Source organism: Petromyzon marinus, chromosome 1 (assembly GCF_048934315.1).
Source record: "Petromyzon marinus isolate PM22_M1 ecotype Great Lakes invasive population chromosome 1, UKy_Petmar_22M1.pri1.0, whole genome shotgun sequence".
NCBI classification, from domain to species: domain Eukaryota; kingdom Metazoa; phylum Chordata; class Hyperoartia; order Petromyzontiformes; family Petromyzontidae; genus Petromyzon; species Petromyzon marinus.
The window spans coordinates 26,633,960-26,654,783 of NC_133667.1; the positions used below are offsets into that span (position 1 = coordinate 26,633,960).

Genomic DNA, 20,824 nt, shown 5'->3' on the forward strand with positions numbered 1-20,824 from the left:
TTTTACATGCGTGCTCCAGCAGCTTAATTGTTTCAGAGTGCCAGACTAAGGCTATTTTTAGGGTTCACTGGCCTAAGGAATTAAGATTACAATCAGGTACAAGTTTTATTTTAGTTAAATGGCAATGTGCAAGGCTCATAGAGCCAGACTAATGCTGCCTTGTGGTTATGTGTTCAGACTAAGGCCCCTTCAGTTGCATTTGTAATTGACTAGGCTCAATGCCAGTCTGAGGCTATTTCATAGTTCAGTAGTAATATAAAAGGCTGATCGGGCAGGACCAAAGTTCCATGAAAGTTATGAATTTAGCTTATGTTTTCCACGTGACCTTAAGACGGGAAGTGAAAATGTTGATAAAAAAAACCTAACTAAAATAAACGATACGTAAGAAACTAATGAAAAAAGAGGGAATGGGTAAATTAATAAATGTAGGCCATAGTTTCAATGAAATGGCATGTGCAGGAATAAAGGGTTCCTCCAGAAGATCTCGCCCCAGTGCACAGCCAGGGACAATACGCAGGAGTTTACTCCTCAGACGCAGTGAGCTGTAGCACAGAAAACCGTGACACAATTGGCTGTCGCAGTTTCACGCAGTAGTCTGTTGGTGTCACAGTAGGCTGTTAGTGTCACACAGTAGGCTGTTAGTGTCACACAGTAGGCTGTTAGTGTTACACAGTTGGCTGTTAGTGTCACAGTAGGCTGTTAGTGTCACACAGTTTGCTGTCACAGTGTCACACAGTAGGCTGTTAGTGTCACACAGTAGGCTGTCAGTCACACAGTAGGCTGTTAGTGTCACACAGTAGGCTGTCAGTGTCACATAGGCTGTTAGTCACACAGTAGGCTGTCAGTGTCACAGTAGGCTGTTAGTCACACAGTAGGCTGTCAGTCATACAGTAGGCTGTCAGTGTCACATAGGCTGTTAGTCACACAGTAGGCTGTTAGTGTCACACAGTAGCCTGTCACAGTGTCACACAGCAGGCTGTCAGTCACACAGTAGGCTGTTAGTGTCACAGTAGGCTGTTAGTCACACAGTAGGCTGTCAGTCATACAGTAGGCTGTCAGTGTCACATAGGCTGTTAGTCACACAGTAGGCTGTTAGTGTCACACAGTAGCCTGTCACAGTGTCACACAGTAGGCTGTTAGTATCACACAGCAGGCTGTTAGTGTCACAGTAGCCTGTCACAGTGTCACACAGCAGGCTGTTAGTGTCACACAGTAGGCTGTTACTGTCACACAGTAGCCTGTCACAGTGTCACACAGCAGGCTGTTAGTGTCACATAGTAGCCTGTCACAGTGTCACACAGCAGGCTGTCAGTCACACAGTAGGCTGTTAGTGTCACACAGTAGGCTGTTAGTGTCACACAGTAGCCTGTCACAGTGTCACACAGCAGGCTGTTAGTGTCACACAGCAGGCTGTTAGTGTCACAGTAGCCTGTCACAGTGTCACACAGTAGGCTGTTAGTGTCACACAGTAGGCTGTTAGTGTCACACAGTAGGCGGTCACAGTGTCACACAGTAGCCTGTCACAGTGTCACACAGTAGGCTGTTAGTGTCACAGTAGGCTGTTAGTGTCACACAGTAGGCTGTTAGTGTCACACAGTAGCCTGTCACAGTGTCACACAGCAGGCTGTTAGTGTCACACAGCAGGCTGTTAGTGTCACAGTAGCCTGTCACAGTGTCACACAGTAGGCTGTTAGTGTCACACAGTAGGCTGTTAGTGTCACACAGTAGGCTGTTAGTGTCACACAGTAGGCTGTTAGTGTCACACAGCAGGCTGTTAGTGTCACACAGCAGGCTGTCAGTCACACAGTAGCCTGTCACAGTGTCACACAGTTGGCTGTTAGTGTCACACAGTAGGCTGTTAGTGTCACACAGTAGCCTGTCACAGTGTCACACAGCAGGCTGTTAGTGTCACACAGTAGGCTGTTAGTGTCACACAGTAGCCTGTCACAGTGTCACACAGTAGGCTGTTAGTGTGACACAGTAGGCTGTTAGTGTCACACAGTAGGCTGTTAGTGTCACACAGCAGGCTGTTAGTGTCACAGTAGGCTGTTAGTGTCACACAGTAGGCTGTTAGTGTCACACAGTAGGCTGTTAGTGTCACACAGTAGGCTGTTAGTGTCACACAGTTGGCTGTTAGTGTCACACAGCAGGCTGTTAGTGTCACACACTAGCCTGTCACAGTGTCACACAGTAGGCTGTTAGTGTCATACAGCAGGCTGTTAGTGTCACACAGTAGCCTGTCACAGTGTCACAGCAGGCTGTTAGTGTCACACAGTAGGCTGTTAGTGTCACACAGTAGGCTGTTAGTGTCACAGTAGGCTGTCACAGTGTCACACAGCAGGCTGTCAGTCACACAGTAGGCTGTTAGTGTCACACAGTAGGCTGTTAGTGTCACACAGTAGCCTGTCACAGTGTCACACAGCAGGCTGTCAGTCACACAGTAGGCTGTTAGTGTCACACAGTAGGCTGTTAGTGTCACACAGTAGGCTGTTAGTGTCACACAGTAGCCTGTCACAGTGTCACACAGCAGGCTGTTAGTGTCACATAGTAGCCTGTCACAGTGTCACACAGCAGGCTGTCAGTCACACATTAGGCTGTTAGTGTCACATAGTAGGCTGTTAGTGTCACAGTAGCCTGTCACAGTGTCACACAGCAGGCTGTCAGTCACACAGTTCGCTGTCACACACCAGCCCCGGTGATTCTCCTCTGGCACGCAGAGCCCCTGTCCACAGCGGAAGCGGTTGAGTTGCAACCCACAGACATTGGCGGCGGATCAAAGCTGGGCGGGTGGTCGGAGCGGGTCGCTGTCAAGGTGCTAGTTTGGTGCATTCCTGCGCTGCCATTCTTCGCCCCAGGCGGTGTGGCCATCCACTGATGTCAGTGCACAGCGTTGCGGCCACATCCACACCGGGCACTGGGGAGACGAGACGCATTGAAAGTGCCTTTAAGATGTCGGTGTGCAGCATCGAGTTTTGAGCACCGCCAGTGGCAGAGTCTGGTTGGCATGGAGTCCGATGCAAGGAATTAAATGATTTTCCTTCCCCATCTAATGCCCCCCACCCCGCCCCCACCACCTCTTTCATCGCCTGGTGCCTGGACATCTCCAACTCACGGGTCCCCGTGCAATTCCACCGGCTGCACACGCAATAGCTACGTGACTGTGCGCCATGTACTTCTTTCAAGAACGTGTCTGTGGTGGATTGGTGTTCGGAACCGTACTTGTCACCACTGGCAGCCATGGTATCGATGGTGACCTCTAACACACGATAGATTCTTCTCATGGGTGGAGTTCAGCAGTGTCAGTTGACCGTGACCACAGGCACACAGAAATTACGAAACGCTGCTGCAAACTAATTCAGTGCAAAGGCTGCCGTGTGCACTGTAACTACCCTGGAATTCCACGTTGAGCTCGCCAGCCAAGAAAGGAGATGATATTAACGTAACAATGCCTGAGTCACATAGAGCCACATTAAGGCTTTCTTTGGGTTTAATGTTAATTTAAGCCTCGGAGCCAGACTTAACATCTCTTAGAGTTCATTGCTAATGCCTCAGGCTTGTAGAGGCAGACGAAAGCTCCTCTTGAGTTCAGTGGGGCACTTTGGTGGCGAGATGTTAACTACCTCGCCTTGTATACAGGAGGTTGTGGGTTCGATCCCGACGCTGACGGTTGCTGTATATTTGGAGTTTGCAAGTTCTCCCTGTGGTCACGTAGATTTTTCTCCGGGTCCTCCGGTTTTTCCCTCCATATTTTGAAACATTCGTTTCGAGTATTTGGCTGCTGCTATACCTTTCCACGTGATAAGCCACTAGATTGGGCTATCATTTGTGGCCAGGTCGCTTCTGAAGAAGAGGTATATAGTTCAGTGGGCCTTACTTGTTAAAATAAAAAGTGTAGTTTAAGTTTAGTGTTAATCATTGTTTAAAGGCTCTGTTAGGGTTGTGACAATGCTTGAGGTTTAAAGAGCCCGACTAATAATATTTGGTTGTTCTTCTTGGTTCTTTCGGTAAAGTCACGTAGAATTGAAATAAAATAATTAAAATAAAACGTAATAAAATATTTCAATTCTACGTGACTTTACCGAGAGAACCAAAAAGATGAATCCCTGCAGTCACGAAAGCTTTAAATCGAATAATATTTGGTTGTGTATAGCATCGTCGTTCATGCAAATTGCATCTCACAATTTATTAAGGAACCACAGACTAAGCTGGAACGCAGCAAGCCAGGTGGTGAGCCAGTGCTACGAACAATTGCCCAAGCTCTGCAGTCGTCTATACATTGAGATGTTTCAGTCAAATGCAGTGTGTATTCATCAGGAGAAAACGCACCCAATCGCAGGGGGCAACACTATCCCATACAAAGGACAGATGTATATAAGTATGCACTTTTCTGTACGGTATTGTATCGCCTTTCTCCTGGCAAGCCGGGGTATAGAAATATTGCATCTCGACGTCCACGGGGAGTCCCGCAAACAGTTGCGTGACCCACCAACCCTCGCAATGCCTCCCAGTGCTGGATTACAGGCCACGTGCATGGAAAGCCACTAACTACTACCGCCACGAACCGCCCGGCTCCGCAGCATTCAGACTCACGTGTTAATGCCTCAAGAAGTTCAAAGTGTCAGAACTAAAGCTCCCCAAAGTCAATGGCCCCAGGGCTTCTTCTGAGGTAAATGCGTAAATGTGCCTTGACGCAGACGTGGTCCCGTCTGATCTAAATGGAGACAATGAGAGGCCGCGGGTCACAATGGGCGAGTTCACAATAGGAGGGTGACCTATGTTTAGACGGCGTGTGGCGTTTGACAAATGACGCGGGCGTCACGCGATGATTTTTATGGTTACAAAGGGGAGACCAGAAAACATCGATGCTCTTGTTGGCTGCTGCTACTGCTGCTTGCTACTCTTACACTCTGTGTGGGTTGTTGGAGGAGGCTCATGAAGGACGCTGCTACAGGGCAGTTGCCAGTCGCCCTCCAGCAACAACGAAGGGCAGAGGAGCGACGCTCACAATAATGCAGCAAGTTGACACATGTAGCGGGAACAGCTGATGGTGCATCTACCACCAGTCATCTCAGCCAGCCCATGGCACATGCTGGGTCTGTCCCGTGACCTCCTGCACCTAGCCTGGCACAGGGGGGGTTACAGCTGGTGGTGCATCTACCACCAGTCATCTCAGTCAGCCCATGGCACCTGCTGGGTCTGTCCCGAGACCTCCTGCACCTAGCCTGGCACAGTAGCGGGCACAGCTGGTGGTGAATCTACCAGTCATCTCAGTCAGCCAAACCCATGGCACCGGGCTGGGTCTGTCCCGAGACCTCCTGCACCTAGCCTGGCACAGGCGCCGTCACCGTCACTCCGGGGCGAACGGCGGCTACTGTGGTATTGTTTGGTGGCAGCCGTGTCGTTTGTGAGCGCGTCAATGTTTAACTTTCCGCGGCAACACCAAAAAGAAACGCGGAGGGAGGACCCCTTGAACCGAGATCTCCCGCACGCCCGACCGACCGAGTCAAGCAGCAGGAATGCGGTCGACGCCCAGGCACGCCGGGGCATGCCCGCGACGTCACCGCGCACGCCCCGTGACGCAGGCGCGCACGCTGCCGTGACATCATCACGCACACGGGGCCGACGTTTAATGTCGGGAGGTGATTACGTTGCGCGATGACGTCCGCGTCATGGGGGCGGCGGGGGGGGGTGTACGTCATCCGCGCCGAAAGCAACGCGCGACGTGACGTTGCCCAAACGCCCGCGAAACTATACAAACGCTTTTAAAATCACTTGGCGCTATTGAAATACATTTAAACGCAGCTTTATATTCGGCGCGTGTTTAAATCGATAAAAAAGTGTTGACGTCACGAACCAACGTACGCGGCGCGCGCGCGGCGAGGATCCCTCCCCCCACCCCCCCTCGACCACGCCCCCTCCCCGGATGACGTCACGCGAGTCCACGCCCCCGCGCTCATTCATTGAAATTCGTGTGCGCGGGGCGGCAGCAACAGCAGCAGCAACAGGTGAGCGGGTGAGTGAGTGGCTTGGTGAGTGAGTGACTTGGTGAGTGAGTGACTTGGTGAGTGAGTGACTGGGTGAGTGAATGACTTGATGAGTGAGTGACTTGGTGATTGAGTGGCTTGGTGAGTGGGTGTCTTGGTGAGTGAGTGAGTGACTTGGTGAGTGAGTGACTGGGTGAGCGAGTGACTGGGTGAGCGAGTGACTGGGTGAGTGGGTGACTGGGTGAGTAAGTGGGTGAGTGGGTGAGCGGGTGAGTGAGTGACTTGGTGAGTGAGTGAGTGGGTGACTGGGTGAGTGAGTGGGTGAGTGAGTGACTTGGTGAGTGAGTGAGTGGGTGAGTGAGTGACTTGGTGAGTGAGTGACTTGGTGAGTGAGTGACTGGGTGAGCGGGTGAGTGACTTGGTGAGTGAGTGAGTGGGTGACTGGGTGAGTGACTTGGTGAGTGATTGGGTGAGTCAATGGCTGAGTGACTGAGTGGCCGCGCGGGCGGACGGGCGAGTGAGTAAGTTGAGTGAGTGGTAGAGTGAGCTGGTGAACGAGTGGGTGAGCCGGGTGAGTGTGAGTTAGTGAGCCGGGTGAGTGAGCGGGTGAGTGTGTGATCGGCCCCCTTGGCCGACCATGTTAATTGCATTTAGCCACGCGTGTAATTACCCACTCCACTTCACGTGGGCCCCCTGCTAGAGAAAGGGCGTAGCAACTCGCTTCACTTGGTCACTGCAATGTCTGCTTTCGATTTAACGGATAGACGACCAGGGAGGAGACTGCGTAGGGGGGTGGGGTGTCGCGTCTAGTCAAGTGCTGGCCTCAGATTGTTTGCTGTTGGGCTCGCTCAGCATCTGTCCCCCACACACCCCCATCGGTCTTCACCAGGGTTCGTGTCTTGATTGCAGGTACTTCGATGTAGCCAGAGTTTTAGATTCTCGCTGCTGGAGGAGGGAGGGAGCCAATACTTGTCAACGTGTAGCCCGCGTGGACCCAAGGAAAGTGGCACCCACAGGGAGCCTGTTGCAGATATGATGCAGAGTAAATGTTTGCTTAAATGCAGGTTTAATTTGTAAAATGTGTTATTGCTGCCCGGTGATCCGTGTGGTGTTAAAATGATAAGTATTCAAATTATAACGATGTTATTTTACCAGGTGAGGCCCACTTAGCTATATATATAAAACTTTTTCAGAAGCGACCTGGCCACAAATGATAGCTCAACGAAGTGGTTTATCACGCGCAAAACTACATAGCAGCCATATACTCTAAAGACGTGATGTGGCTTCTAAATGTGAGGGGGGAAACCGGAGGACCGAGGAAAATCCACGAGACCACGGGGAGAGAGACACTGCAAACTCCAAATAAACAGGGATTGACCCCATGACCTCTCCTGCACGCCAGGTGGTCGTGAACATCTCGCCACACAAAGTCAGGATTATCTTAGCGCGAGGCACTACCCCGAGAGTACCTGTACAACAAGGCACTTCCAGTATTAAAGCTTTCGCGACTGCATACAATTACTCATTGGTTTTTTCGGTAAAGTCACGTATGTAGAAATACAATAATATAATTTTATTGTATTTTATTGTATTTCCACATACGTGACTTTACCGAAAAAAAAAACAATGAGTAAGGTACTTCCACTACATGATAATAATTCTTCTAATTGTACCCAGTATATTTCTTCTAAATCTATGACACCACTGGCCGCTGAGATAAGTACAGCTGTCTTGTGAAATAAACAAGGCAACTGTTGTGAAATAATTCAAGTGCAATATCAGTACGCAGACTCCGTCCAGCTGAGATGAAGTACTGGACGACGATGATGATGATGTCGGTCTGGGTCAGGTTTCTGGGTTTTTGGTGCTGCATCTTTGGTGTGTTCAAGGTTTTATTTTTTGTTCACTTCTCGGCGTTGTTCCTCGTTTCCAGGCCTTTTTGAGTTCCGCGAGTACCGAGGTTGAAAACTCGGCGCCCCGGGTCATGTCCTCAGAGCTGCCTCCTCGGCCACCGCGGGTCATCAGAGACGCGAGCCGTGACATTCTCTACTCACGGGGGCGCCTCCTGGGCAAGGTGAGCAAGCGAGTGAGCGAACGCCTCTGTGGTGATTTGAACTCGGTTGTATGCGCGTTGATCGTCTTTCGCACCGTACATAGCCAGCTGTGCTGATCGGAGGTGCGTTGGCACGATGGGGAGCGAGCACTTAGGGTGGAACTGCCAGTTGTTGCAGCCGGTCAACCCCGTGGCACCTGGGTCTGTTCTGTGACCCCCTGCCACAGCGAGCCTTCGACAACTTGCCTCAACGTGCACATAGCCTGGCACAAAACGCCGTGGTGACGTCACCACCACTTAGTGGCGAATATCCTTGTTGCTGTTGTTACTGTTGCTATTGCTGCTGATTAATTGGTGAAGGTGGTGGTGGTGGTTGTGGTGTTATTACTGTTGCAACTGATCACGCTACCACTTCTGTTTGCACTATTGCTGCTACTGCTGTATCGTACTACTGCTGCTGCTGGTGATCATGACAAGACGTAGCAGTAGCAGTGATGCTGCTGCTGTTGCTATGACCACTGCTGCTACTTCTGGTGATACTGCCGCAAATTACATCACCGTTGCTGCTGAATATGATTATTGTTCTGCTGCTGACGATGGTGTTGCCCTGATCGCCGCTGTCCTTTGTGCTGTTTGTCTCAGGGAGGCTTTGCGCGATGCTACTTGGTGACTGAGGAATACACTGGCTGCCACTTCGCCGCGAAAATCATCACCAAGCAGAGGGTTGAGAAGCCAGGACACAGAGCAAAGGTGAGGGTCTGGTCTGACGGTGACCGTTACCAGAGAGACACTGAGCCAGCCAGCATGGCTGAAGCCCTGGGTTCGAGGTACAGTCTGTTCTCCTGTATTGCGGTAGTTGCGTTCCTGAAGAACTCTGCGTTGTGGAAAAATGCATTATAGTAAATAATATATAATACTAGCATTTTGCCCATCCAAGGACGGGTGTCTTGCAGTAAATCTGAAACTTGCAAGCGAAAATCAGAGCGCGACGTGATATTCATTGCATCAATTCGTGTGCAATTTGTAAGGGCGCGGTGACACAGACCTATTTCATTTTAAGGCTATAATCCCTTGTTCATCATGACGTCCTTTTTACTTTGATGTCTCAAGAGCGTTACGGAGATGGCGTGACGTGAGGGTTCTGCCTTTGTAGTGAGGGTTGTAAGTTGACGCCGAGGAGGGGGGGGGGGAGGAGGCGCCTCGGCCCCCCATGTGGAGTGACGTCACCTGCTAATTATTATGAATGGGGGGGGGGGTCCATTTGCCAAACGTCGCCTGTTAATGATTATTAATGAGGAGGGGATCCATGTGGAGGACGTCACCTGCTGAGGGGGGCTGGTCGATGTGGAGTGACGTCACGAGCGTTAAGGACATTCCTGGGTGATTATAGTAGGTATAGGATAAAGCAGAGCCCATGATAACAAGTGAGATGCATATGCAGGCATTTAGCAGCATCGCGGCTTGTGTGATGTTACGCCGAGGCAGCCGTGCAACCGCTTATTCCTACTCATGCGACGCAGTTCTGTTCACTCGATCGCATTGTATTCAATTCGCATCCACAGTATAAAAAATGTGTTCGCTAATATATTAATACGTTACATAAAATTTGCGTTAGGAAAACATGCTGTATTGGGAGCAATGTTCAAGTTTCGAGCCTTGGTGTCTCTCTTGCGAGGTTCATAGTGATCGTGCCAGAGATAGTCAGCACTGCGAGATTGATGGTGCACCTGAAAGTTTAAGAAGTTAACGTTTCTCTCCACGTATACAGCCGATGGGGCAGCACTCATCTCTGTTGCTGGCCCCAAGCCAGAAGTGGATGTTCCACATTGCCATAGCAGGAACCAGTCTTCCCTACACGATGCCCAATCATCATTAACCTCTCACATAGCAGTGATTATCATTTTATCAACCCCAGAGAGGATTATTAGGATGATCGGAAAAGCCAACCCACAACCTGGAGTTGAACCCAAAACTTTTCTTTGCCACCCAGACGGATGAAATGATAGTCATAATAATAATTCAGAAAAGCCAGTGGCTCTTTCATTATAACTCTCGCCATGAAAAGTTAAGGTTACACGATAGCTGAGGAATTTACAAGGAAATGAAAGAGACGTTTAAAAATAGCTCAAATATTTACACACGTGCATAGTTTCCCTGTAACGTCGCTGTTTGCTTCACGCCCATGGCGCCTGGGTCACGGTTACAGTCAGGTGACCGAGCTTAAGCCAATCGAGCGCCAAGAATGATGTCTCCTCATGGAATAAGTTTGGGATATTTCCAGGCTAAGATACATTTTTGGAAACTTATTTTTTGTTAACCCTTTCTTTAAGAAGAAACCAAACTATTTTATATGTAGACCATGAAGGGTGTTGCTCTCTTCGTCTCGTTTAAAAAAAAAAACATGACTATTACAGCAAATCAGCAAGTATTGTATGCCAATATCATTTTTTATTGTTTGTGTTAGTCATCAATCCATGTGAGCAGTAACAGAGCACTGCCTCAAAACCATTTAATGTAGAGTGCACCTCTAACTTTTGAAATGTTTTACAAATATTTTCGAAGCAGGAAAGGCTTACCGAGTCACAGGTTTCCTGTTAGTTATTTGGATGTCGAATTCTGATCGAGATAAATTAAAACCCATGGTCATTATGAGTGATCAGCGGGAACAGCAGCAGCATCATCATCATCAGCAGTAGCAGCGTCGGCAGTATCATCAGCATCAACGGCGGTAGCAGCAGCATCATGATCATCTCTCCAAGGTTCATTAAATGCATTTTCCTTTTGTGGGAAGTCAGTGGTGGCCACTGGTGGAGAGTGTGGCCCCATCATAAAAATGTGGAATTTCCTTATTTGGCTCGGAGCCACCAATGAGAACCACACCAGAATTGTGAGTAGTTGGGAGATGTTTTGATTTGATTGTGTGTGAAGGGGGGGTATGTGCGTGTTTATTTTTGTTCATGTTTGTATGTTTATGCCTTAGCATGTTTACAAATCTATGTGCTTGTTTACATGTATGGGTGTATAGATGTGTCTTGAATGTGTATCTGTGTGTGTATAAGTTGTGGGGAGCGGTGGCATCGTGGTTTGGTGTGCTGCGCTACGAACCTGGAGACCTGAGTTCCATTCCTGCTCTTGGCCAAAACCAGTGAAAATTATCTGAACAAGTCCTGGACCTTCCCTAGATCGATTTGGCCTCAAATGAGTACTTGATGTGGTGTGTAAACATTTCCGCTCGGAAGACAAAAGCAGCTGGGCGTGGTGCTGGCCTCTGTGCCAGCTTTCATAAGTGCTTGCTAACAACACTTGCCCCAAAAAGTCTGTTACAGCTATACAGGGGGGATCTTTGTGTATGGGAAGTGGTGGTGCAGTGGTGCATGCACAGCACTATGATCTCAGTGGTCAGGGTTCAATTCCCAATCATTAATGACATCGGTGGAAAGTGGAATCTGAACCTGTTGCAATCTCAGTTCCCTGGTGTGGTGTGTAAACATCAGCACTGGGGAGACAAAGGTGAACTCACGTGGTGCTGACCTATCCACCCCTTCGCCTACCACAGTGACCGTAACGGGTGCTCGTTAACGGCACTTACCCCGATGGAACACGAGACAAACTTGGGGATCTGTGTTTGTGTCTGCATTTCAGATTGAACAAGAAATTTCCCTTCACCGAAAACTGCACCATCGCCATATCGTCCAGTTCATATCCAGCTTCGAAGATGAAAACTTCATCTACATCATCCTGGAGCTGTGCAATGGGCAGGTGCGAGAGATAAGGAAGGGGAGACGAGAGGCACGGGGAGGAGGGGGGAGAGACATGGGGGAAGAGAAGGTAGAGATTTGGAGAAGAAGGGAAATACGGAGGGATATGAGGGAGACACGGGGAAGGAAGGGGAGAGATGGGGAGGAAAGCGGGTGGCATGGAGTCCTGAAGAGAGATATGAGCTACACAGTAGAAGGGGAAGACACATGGGAGTGACTGGAGGCTTGTAAACTCACAATAACCTTGTTTTTTTGTCCAATTCCCAGTCCCTGGCACACATGCTCCGATCGAGGAAGGTTCTGACCGAGACGGAGGTGAAGTACTATCTGCGGCAGCTCATCTCGGGCCTGCGATATCTACACCAGTGCGGCGTGGTACATCGGGATCTGAAGCTGGGTAAGTGTCTGCACATGAACATACTTACAAACGAGTGCGCACGTATATGAACATACATACACACACAGACACATTATACACACACAGCATGAGAAACAGCCACCATGTGGCAGTGAAATCATCATAGCGCATGTGCCAGGCTAGGTCAAGCTTGAAGCTGCTTTGGGGCCATGTCATCTTTGAGACCCAGAGCTTCGTGTAGAGCGACAGGCCATACAGTTTCCACACAGCGTTGTTATACAGCTGATGAAATTATAATGCTGCTTGACTGATTCCGAGTAGAGACCTCTCCTGCCAAACCAGAGTTGGTCACGAGCGCACTGCCCACATACAGGAACTCCTCCACCCTCTCCACAACCACCACATTACTCACGGAGAGGGGTAGGGGTGTGGCGTGCGATGACATGGGGTACACAGGCTGGCGTTTTGTTTCGTGGCAAGCTCTAGGTTCACTGGTAGAGTAACTGATACGAACTCTATCCGAAATGTAACAATAACGATACCTCTACCTTTCGCTCGAACAACACTAATCCTAACACTAACCATAACCCTAGCTCTCACCCTAACATTAACCCGAACAATAGCCTCGGTACGAACACTACCCTTAACAATAACAGACAGTGGTCGTGACACTAATACTCACCCTAATGCTAGCACTACCGTTAACACTGCCAAACACTAGCCCTGACACTAATGTTCGCCCTAATGCTAGAACTAGCCCTAACGTGAGCCCTACCCTGGTCTTTTATCCCAGGAAACTTTTTCGTCACCGACTCAATGGAGGTGAAGATTGGAGATCTGGGTCTGGCGACCACATTGGAGCCTCCGGAGATGAGGAAGCGGTGTGTTCTGTCTGAGTGGACCCAGGGATTAGACGGTGCACCAACTCAATGGGGACGTTTTTAATTTCATCGTTATCAAATATCATGACCGTTGGTGTTCAGTGTGACTCGTTCCTCGTTTGTATGACCCAAATAACTGAAATAACAGTTGTATACTCATAATAATAGCGGAAACTACTTCGCCAAAATAATAACTTACACGCGTATAACAAATATAGTTACTGAACAAAACACGCACAGCTTGTGACACACGATGGTTGTGTCCTCAGCTGTCCAATGGAGTTTGATGCGGCTTGCATGAGATCAAGAGACTTTGTATGGTGCAGTGTGTGTGTGTCGTCATGTGCATATGTGTGTATACATCTTGCTGTATGTTTAAAATTTATATGTTTGTGTGTGTGTCTTTGTCTTTGATAATCCCTTACAGCACTGTGTGTGGAACCCCCAATTACTTGGCTCCGGAGGTTCTGAATAAGCGAGGTCACGGTCCTGAGGCTGACATCTGGTCACTGGGGTGTGCCGTGTACGTACACGCATACCAACATGGAGCGCACACATACCAATTCCACGCATATCAACACACGCGTAAACACAAACCTACCACAATCCCACGCATACCAATACGCACATGCCAACAAGGCCAGCACACGAGGGGGTGGTGTGACCAGAACCATGCCCTTTGTCTCCCCAGTGGCGATGTTTATACATCATACCAAGTATGCAATTGAGGGGAGACCCAGGATCGGTTCAGATAGTCGTCACTGGTATTGGCCGTGAGCGGCAATCGAACTCTGGTTTCTGGGTTCGTAGCACCGTGCGCTAACCACGGTGCCACCGCTGCCCATATGCCAACCCACACATACACCAAACCACACACACGCATATCAATCCACACACATACCATCCCACAGACATGCATTCCAACCAACCCACGCACATGCATACCAATACACGCCGACTCGTACGCATAACTGCAAAAACCTACACACCAACTTTGATGTTGTTCTTGTAGGTTTACCATGCTCGCCGGGCGCCCTCCCTTCTCGACCTCTGACCTCGCCAACACCTACGCGTGCATCCGGAGCGGGCGCTTCAACTTCCCACCCTCGCTCTCCCATGCTGCCCGTGACCTCTTGACCTCTGCCCTCACCCCTGACCCTGACCTCCGGGCGTCCCTGCTCGACCTTCAGTCCCACCCCTTCCTTATGCAGGTACGATGATGACTTAATGATGGCAACTCGGGGATGCATAGAGGCAGGTTTTTGAGTGTTGTGCCTGGGTGCAAGTTCAGGGTCTCTGAAATTCATTTTGGTTTTATTGAATTCATAATGGGAATGTCAGGTTAAAAATTACTGCGTGTCTGTGTTTAAATACAGTATTTAAGTGTGTGTTTGTTTCTGTATGCATACATATCCATGCATGTCTTTGAGTGTAAATATAGATACACACACATGCAGGATATTTGCTTCTTGTACTCTGTGTTTGACTATATGTAAATGTGCTCTACATGTGTTTTGCTTGCCTGCCTCTTAGGGTTTTGTTCCGGATCGTCTCCCCACATCCTCGCATCTCTCCCCTCCCATCTTCCGGACACCGAGCTCCGCCGGTCGACTCCTCCGGAAAGCTGCGGCGACCATCTTCCGCCGGAAGCCTCGCGGTGAGGACAATTTCACCGGAACATGCGAGCACTGAACACACGATGATCCGGAACACATGGCTGTCCGGAGCACACACAACAACCCTTGGCATAATAATTCAGAACACAGGAGGATTTGGAAAAAAATGAGATAACAGAGAACACACAACAATCTATAACGCACAAAAGACACGGAAATGCACAACACTCGATTTAATTCTGGAACTCAGCAGCCTTTTTTGACCCCCCCCCCACTTTGCAGGGTCAGATATTGTCGATCGCCATGGCGACGGGGGTCAAAAGATGTTGACTAGTGACATGCTCAAGGCCGGACTGAACTGCGCGTCATGTCAAACGGGAAGCAACACTGAGGTAATGGTCGTGGTGGTGGTGATATTGGTGGCGATGATTGTGGTGATATTGCTCATGGTGCTATTGAAGGTCATTATGCTGATGTTAGTGTTCATATTCGTGATGGCGCTGATGTTGGGGTTGATGTTTTCCAGGTTTGCTTGAGGACAGATCTATCTCCAACGGAGGACAGAGAATCCAGTGAGAGATGTACTGGAGAGAGAACCATTATCAGCAGCAGCAGTAGCAGCAGAAGAGAAAGCAGTGATTGTGAGTGGCCTCCTTAACACCTCAAACACCTTACACAGCACCCTCCCTTTGTCAATCCACGGCTGGGTGATGAAGGCCTCCCCCGTGGTTGTCATGGTGGTTATTTGACCATATTCTACCGCACTGGCCAGTGAGGGACGGTGAAGGAGGACCGAGGAGCGGTGCAGTTGTCACCCACCACTGGTGAGAGCCATGGTTGGGAATCTTAACGTAGGTCGCTCCTAACATCTTCTCCGACAACCATAATAATAATAATTTGATGACTCGTTTCACAATTCTGTGCATGCTATCTACCAACCCTTACCTCTAAAGCGCTGGGTTATATGTGCGAGTCATTACCGCTGACTCAACTCAACACCTGCAATATTTGCCCAGCACCTCCAACATGTTCATGGCGACATTCACGTTGGTGACAATGATTGACGTTGTGGTTGAATTTCTAGGCTTGGACTCGCCGCCAGGCCCCACCGCCGACGTCGTTGGAGCGTCCATGTCTGCCCTCAGGGTGTGCCTTAAGCACGTGGCGACATGCCACCTACCCTCACTACAACAACAACAACCGCAGCAGCACAAAAGTTGTGATGAAAAAATCCATAACGAACAAAGTTGTGAGGAACACGCGCTGACAAAACAGCATGAGCAGCAACAAACATGCGAGAAAAGAAAGCAAGAGGAACAGAAGGAACTGGGACTCCAACCGCAGCAGCAGGAGCAAGAAAAAGTGGATTCTGAGAACAAGGTGCCACCGGGAGATCAGGGGTCGTCAAAGAGACGGGGCCTGTGGGTCACAAAGTGGGTCGATCACTCGAATCGCCTGGGGTTTGGATACAAGCTGAGCGATGGCAGCGTTGGAGTTCTGTCAAACGAAGGCAGCCACTTCCGCCTGCTCTCAGATGCCACGTACGTTTACTTTTTAATTTATTTTCATTGTTATCGGGCTTTTTACTTTTGGGTCCTTGGCCTGCACCCCCTTAGAGGTGCTTGGAAGCCAAAGATAAGGGGGAAAAGTGATTGGTTTATGGTTAAATGTGTGGCCTGTTTGCTCGCACTAATTTGATAAAAAAGGCTATATTTTAAGTTGAATGAGACATTCTTTGACCGAATCTGAAAAAAACAATAAGTTTGAAGGGTTTTTTTGTAAAATGTTCCTGTAAAAAATACTTGGGAGCTGAAAAAGTTAAACATTTATTAATCATAATAAAGGTTTTTGGATTAGATCGCGTTATTTATAAATGTGTCGCAACCCTCCATCACCCGACAGGGCCAATCAGTATAAAAAGTGTCACGTTGACAAAAGACAAATAGTTCACTACTTTAGCCCACCTGTGTTGAAGAGTGAATCCACAACATTTACAATTTTTGAGTACGAGTTTCACTGGTAATTACATACAGCATCATCGGGCAATGTGCCAGAATAGTATTCTGGCAAATAGTAATCTGGCAAATTGCCCGATTATGCTGGATGTAATTACCAGCGAAACTCGTACTCAAAAATTGTTAATGTTGTGGATTCACTCTTCAACACACCGGTGGGTTAAAGTAGTGAACTATTTGTCTTTTGTCAACGTGACACTTTTTTTACATTGGCTATGTCGGGTGGTGGAGGGTTGCGACACATTTAAAAATAACGCGATCTAACCCAAAAACCTTTATTATGACTTTATTAATAAATCAACATTGAAACATAATCAAATATGTAAAAGCACACTGTATGGTGTTTTATCTTGTCGCAACCACATAATTTTTGCATCAAATCAGTTTATCGACGAAGGCGTTTTTCACAGGGGCATTGTGGGTAATTTATCTTTGTTTCTAATGCAGGACTGTTCAGCACCAGGCTGAGGTTGGCACAGCAACGACCTTTGATCTGACCTCTCCCCCGCATCACATGACCCGAGTTGTGGCGACGCTGCGATATTTTACTCAATTCATGGATCAACATCTCCTTGAGGTAAGCGGAAATCGGTGCTATCGCAATCGTCAACAGCAATTGCATCAACATTGCCAAAATCTACTGCAGCAGTGTAATTGCCATGAACAACAAAACTAGTGTCGACATCGTCATCAAGCCAAAGCCTTTCTTCTGCTTCCCCCCCCCTCCTAACGCTGTTGTTAACGCTTTCTGTGATTGGCCAGGGAGTGGACGCTGCCAGCCAACGGGTGGAGAGGAGGAGTGACGAGACTATATTCCTGGTCCAGTGGGTGAAGACGGACCGCGCTGTTTTGATGCTCTTCAGCAACAACACTGTGCAGGTACCACAACACGATTATCAACAATTCGTAATTGATCGTTTTGGGTCAGATTGCACAAATAAAATGCATGTCGTACACCGCCTCCACCCGACACACAGCCTATAAATAAGTTGACACGTGATGAACAAACGTGCCAGTTTTTTACTGCTTCAGGAGCACCACCAGTAAATCTCGCAACATTTCAATGGGTACGGCATTTCACTGATAGTTACAACCAGCATCATAAGACCATAGCCAGAATTGTGAAAATATCCCCCCAATCGAACTCTGTGTTGATAGAGTTATATGTTCAGAGAGTACATCGTTTTTTTTATTGAACTTTCTTTGAGTTTAAAATGTTCGTTGAATTTAATATAATGATTCGAGCTGCGTGCTTTCTCCTCCTATTCACTGCTGCACCCGCGATGTATATATTTGAACAAATATATTTGGGGCTTTTGACAATGAATCTCGCGATACGTGCATGTTTGATTTTGATAGTTTACAATGCATGCAGATTATAAGTTGTTCCATTGAGACCGATGGTGAAAACGAGATTGGTGAAATGACACTGAATGAGAAACGATCTAAACAAGATCCTAAAATACCATAACCCAATTCAACTTTTAACATTTCCACTTTCAATCTTGGAACTTATATTCATGCAACATGCAACTATTCAACATTTAAAGGAGGAACTGTGTGTCTCTCTCCCCGTGGTCTTGTGGAATCTTCTCCGGGTCCTCCGGTTTTTTCCTCAATATTTAGAGACATGCATTTAGAGTGTGTCTGCTATAAATTTCCACGCGATAAGCCACTTCGTTGAGCTATCATTTGGGGCCAGGTCCCTTCTGAAAAAGAGCTACTTAGCTCATTGGGCTTATCTGGTAAGATAAAAAATAATTGAGTTTTAGTTTAATCACCCGAGGCCCTGACCTCTTTGACTGCCTTCTTTAACCCCCATGATCCTTTGTCGCCTTCCAGGTGAACTTCTACCGTGACCACACGAAGGTCGTCGTGTTCGGGGAGAGCAAGGGAGGGGACAAACTCCTCACGTTCGTGAACGATCGTCGCGAGGCGTCCGATTACAGCGCGCAGCAGCTGGGAGACTCGCCCCATCGCGCGCTCATCCGGACGAGGCTCGCTTACGCACTGGGACTGCTCGTAACGCAGCAGCAGCAGCGGCAGCAGGAGAAGCCGTAGTAGCTACCTTCGTCGTCATCTGTAGTGGCGACGATGTTGTTAGCAGCATCAGTGGAAGCAGTAGCCGCAACCATCATCATAATGACCCATCATCATGAGAATCATCCATTACCAGCAGCAGCAGCAGCATCCTAATTTTCATCAGCTGCTTCACACTCATCATTAGCAGCACTGGTAGCATGGTCATTATTTGTCGCATCATTATTATCTATTATTCATAGCAACATTATCATCATTAGCAACAGCGTCATTAACAGCGGCCCTGGAATTTTCCTATCATTAACAGCAACAGCAGCATAGTCATCAGCAATAGTAGTCGCGGCAGTGGTGTTTTACCGGTGAAAAAAAAGTATTGATTTGTTCCCTCTGACATTAGCTCATGTGAATCCCTTTCGAGATAGCTAGACCCAGGGCTCCAACCTTGAACTCAGGACCTTGGTAATTTTGGATTAGTATTCCTCACATAGCCATTATTAATATAATACGGTCAATATAAAATTCCCCCGAGTCTATCAGCTCTTGGGCATTGAACCCCCCGGGTTCTCAGTGGTGCTGGCTCCGTGTTTAACACGCCCCCATAATGAAACCCCGGCGCCACCTGGACAACTATGACCGAGCCTTAAGTTTGACATAAATTAATGTAAGATTAATAATGTGCTTTTATTTTTTAAGTTATTCAATGTATGCTGTTAAAAGCACTCTCCAAAAGACGAGTATTACTCACATCGTAGTAACACTTCTAGGCCGAGTGACTTGGGCCGTCCAACATTAGTTCAACTTTTCGGTAACGAGACGCTTTCTGAAGTCACTACCAGCAATAGTCCATTGATGTTTGCCTTAAAAGTTTTTCCATTTTGATTTAAAAAATTATAATAATTAGTCTGTTGTCAATCCACTGCTGGATGAAGCCACCCCCCCCCTCGCCCCCCAGTCCATGTTTGTCGTGGGGGTTGTTTGACCATACTTCACCACGTGGATCAGTACTGGTTGGGGTTAGCTGTGGCCAGCAATCCAGCTCAGGTCGCTGGCCTCACTGCGCAGTGCGCTAACCACTACTCCCCCCCTCCCCGTCACATTTTATCGAGGATACTGAAGGTTTCTGTGGAAAATGGCTTTGCAGCCACGCATTCAAATGAGTTGACGTCCTTGCCACAAGTTGACGTCAACACAGGGATACCAGAACGTCCATTCGTATCTATAGAAGGTTAAAACTTGTTGGGCAGCTCGGAGCATAGGCCTTTGTGCAGCTACCGTAGACGAGCCATTTGCTACTTTGGGGTCTCTATTTATAAACTATCTTTATATTTTAAGTTATAGATATATTTAAGAATGTTGGAAAACGCTCGTGGGTAAAATGCGTGTCTAAAGTGTTTTTTTTTCCTTACAAAGTTGGAGTCTCTACTTCAAGGGCTTTGGGGTGGTGTCAATTCGGTATGGTAATGATGCATCAATATTACACGACATGTATCGAACAGTGTGGATCTTATTGTTTTAAGATGTCTGCAAATGATACGCCAATGTTGTAATTAGGTTAATATTGTGTACAAAACTACGACTGATAACAAAAAACACGAGACCAATTTTTTTTTGTTTAATTTAATTGTGAGTTTTGCACACTTAGTGCTCACCTCTATTGGTGACCCTGTAGTGGAAATTCCACACTCCTATCCAGCAACCAGTTCACAGGAACCACTGTGAGTCGACCCCATTAGGGTATTAAACTTATGGAGGCTGTCTGAGTCCAGCACTCCGAAGTGACCCTTCAGCGATATTTGTGATTTGATTATTTATTTCACGGATTAATGTATTGTAATGTCTCATTTTTTTGTTATTTAATATTTCGTACAGCAGCTACGACACCTTAGGTGTTTTTGGTTTTAATATTTAAGTGAAATTTATTTTCACATTTTAAGATCAACATTTTAAGTGTAATTTTGTGGCACTTTTTGAATTAAAAACGGCGACTTAAATTTTAACACTTAAGACTGCGTTGTAAATATTTTCAATAACTTAATGTATTCACCTCTAGATTGTGATTTTTATAGAAAAATAAAGGTGCGTTTTGTATATGTTTTAAAGCATATGTGTGTATGAATGC

General features: G+C 47.7%; 1 protein-coding gene across 2 annotated transcripts; it reads left to right on the forward strand.

Annotated features, from left to right (window-relative positions):
- The first annotated feature begins 5,908 nt into the window (after positions 1 to 5,908).
- On the forward strand, positions 5,909 to 20,807 carry LOC116938973 (serine/threonine-protein kinase PLK3-like). Of its 2 annotated transcripts, none has more exons than XM_032946763.2 (15): positions 5,909 to 6,013; positions 7,918 to 8,058; positions 8,680 to 8,787; positions 11,680 to 11,796; positions 12,063 to 12,192; positions 12,947 to 13,034; positions 13,462 to 13,557; positions 14,047 to 14,245; positions 14,568 to 14,691; positions 14,933 to 15,042; positions 15,177 to 15,291; positions 15,735 to 16,191; positions 17,113 to 17,242; positions 17,428 to 17,544; positions 18,508 to 20,807. In XM_032946763.2, exons 1-15 carry the CDS (start codon positions 5,924 to 5,926, stop codon positions 18,724 to 18,726), a joined length of 2,241 nt encoding a protein of 746 aa, XP_032802654.2. In that variant the 5' UTR covers positions 5,909 to 5,923; the 3' UTR covers positions 18,727 to 20,807. The 2 variants fall into 2 exon arrangements, with proteins under 2 accessions (XP_032802654.2, XP_032802662.2); XM_032946771.2 differs by having other exon boundaries at positions 5,919 to 6,005.
- Positions 20,808 to 20,824: the final 17 nt, after the last annotated feature.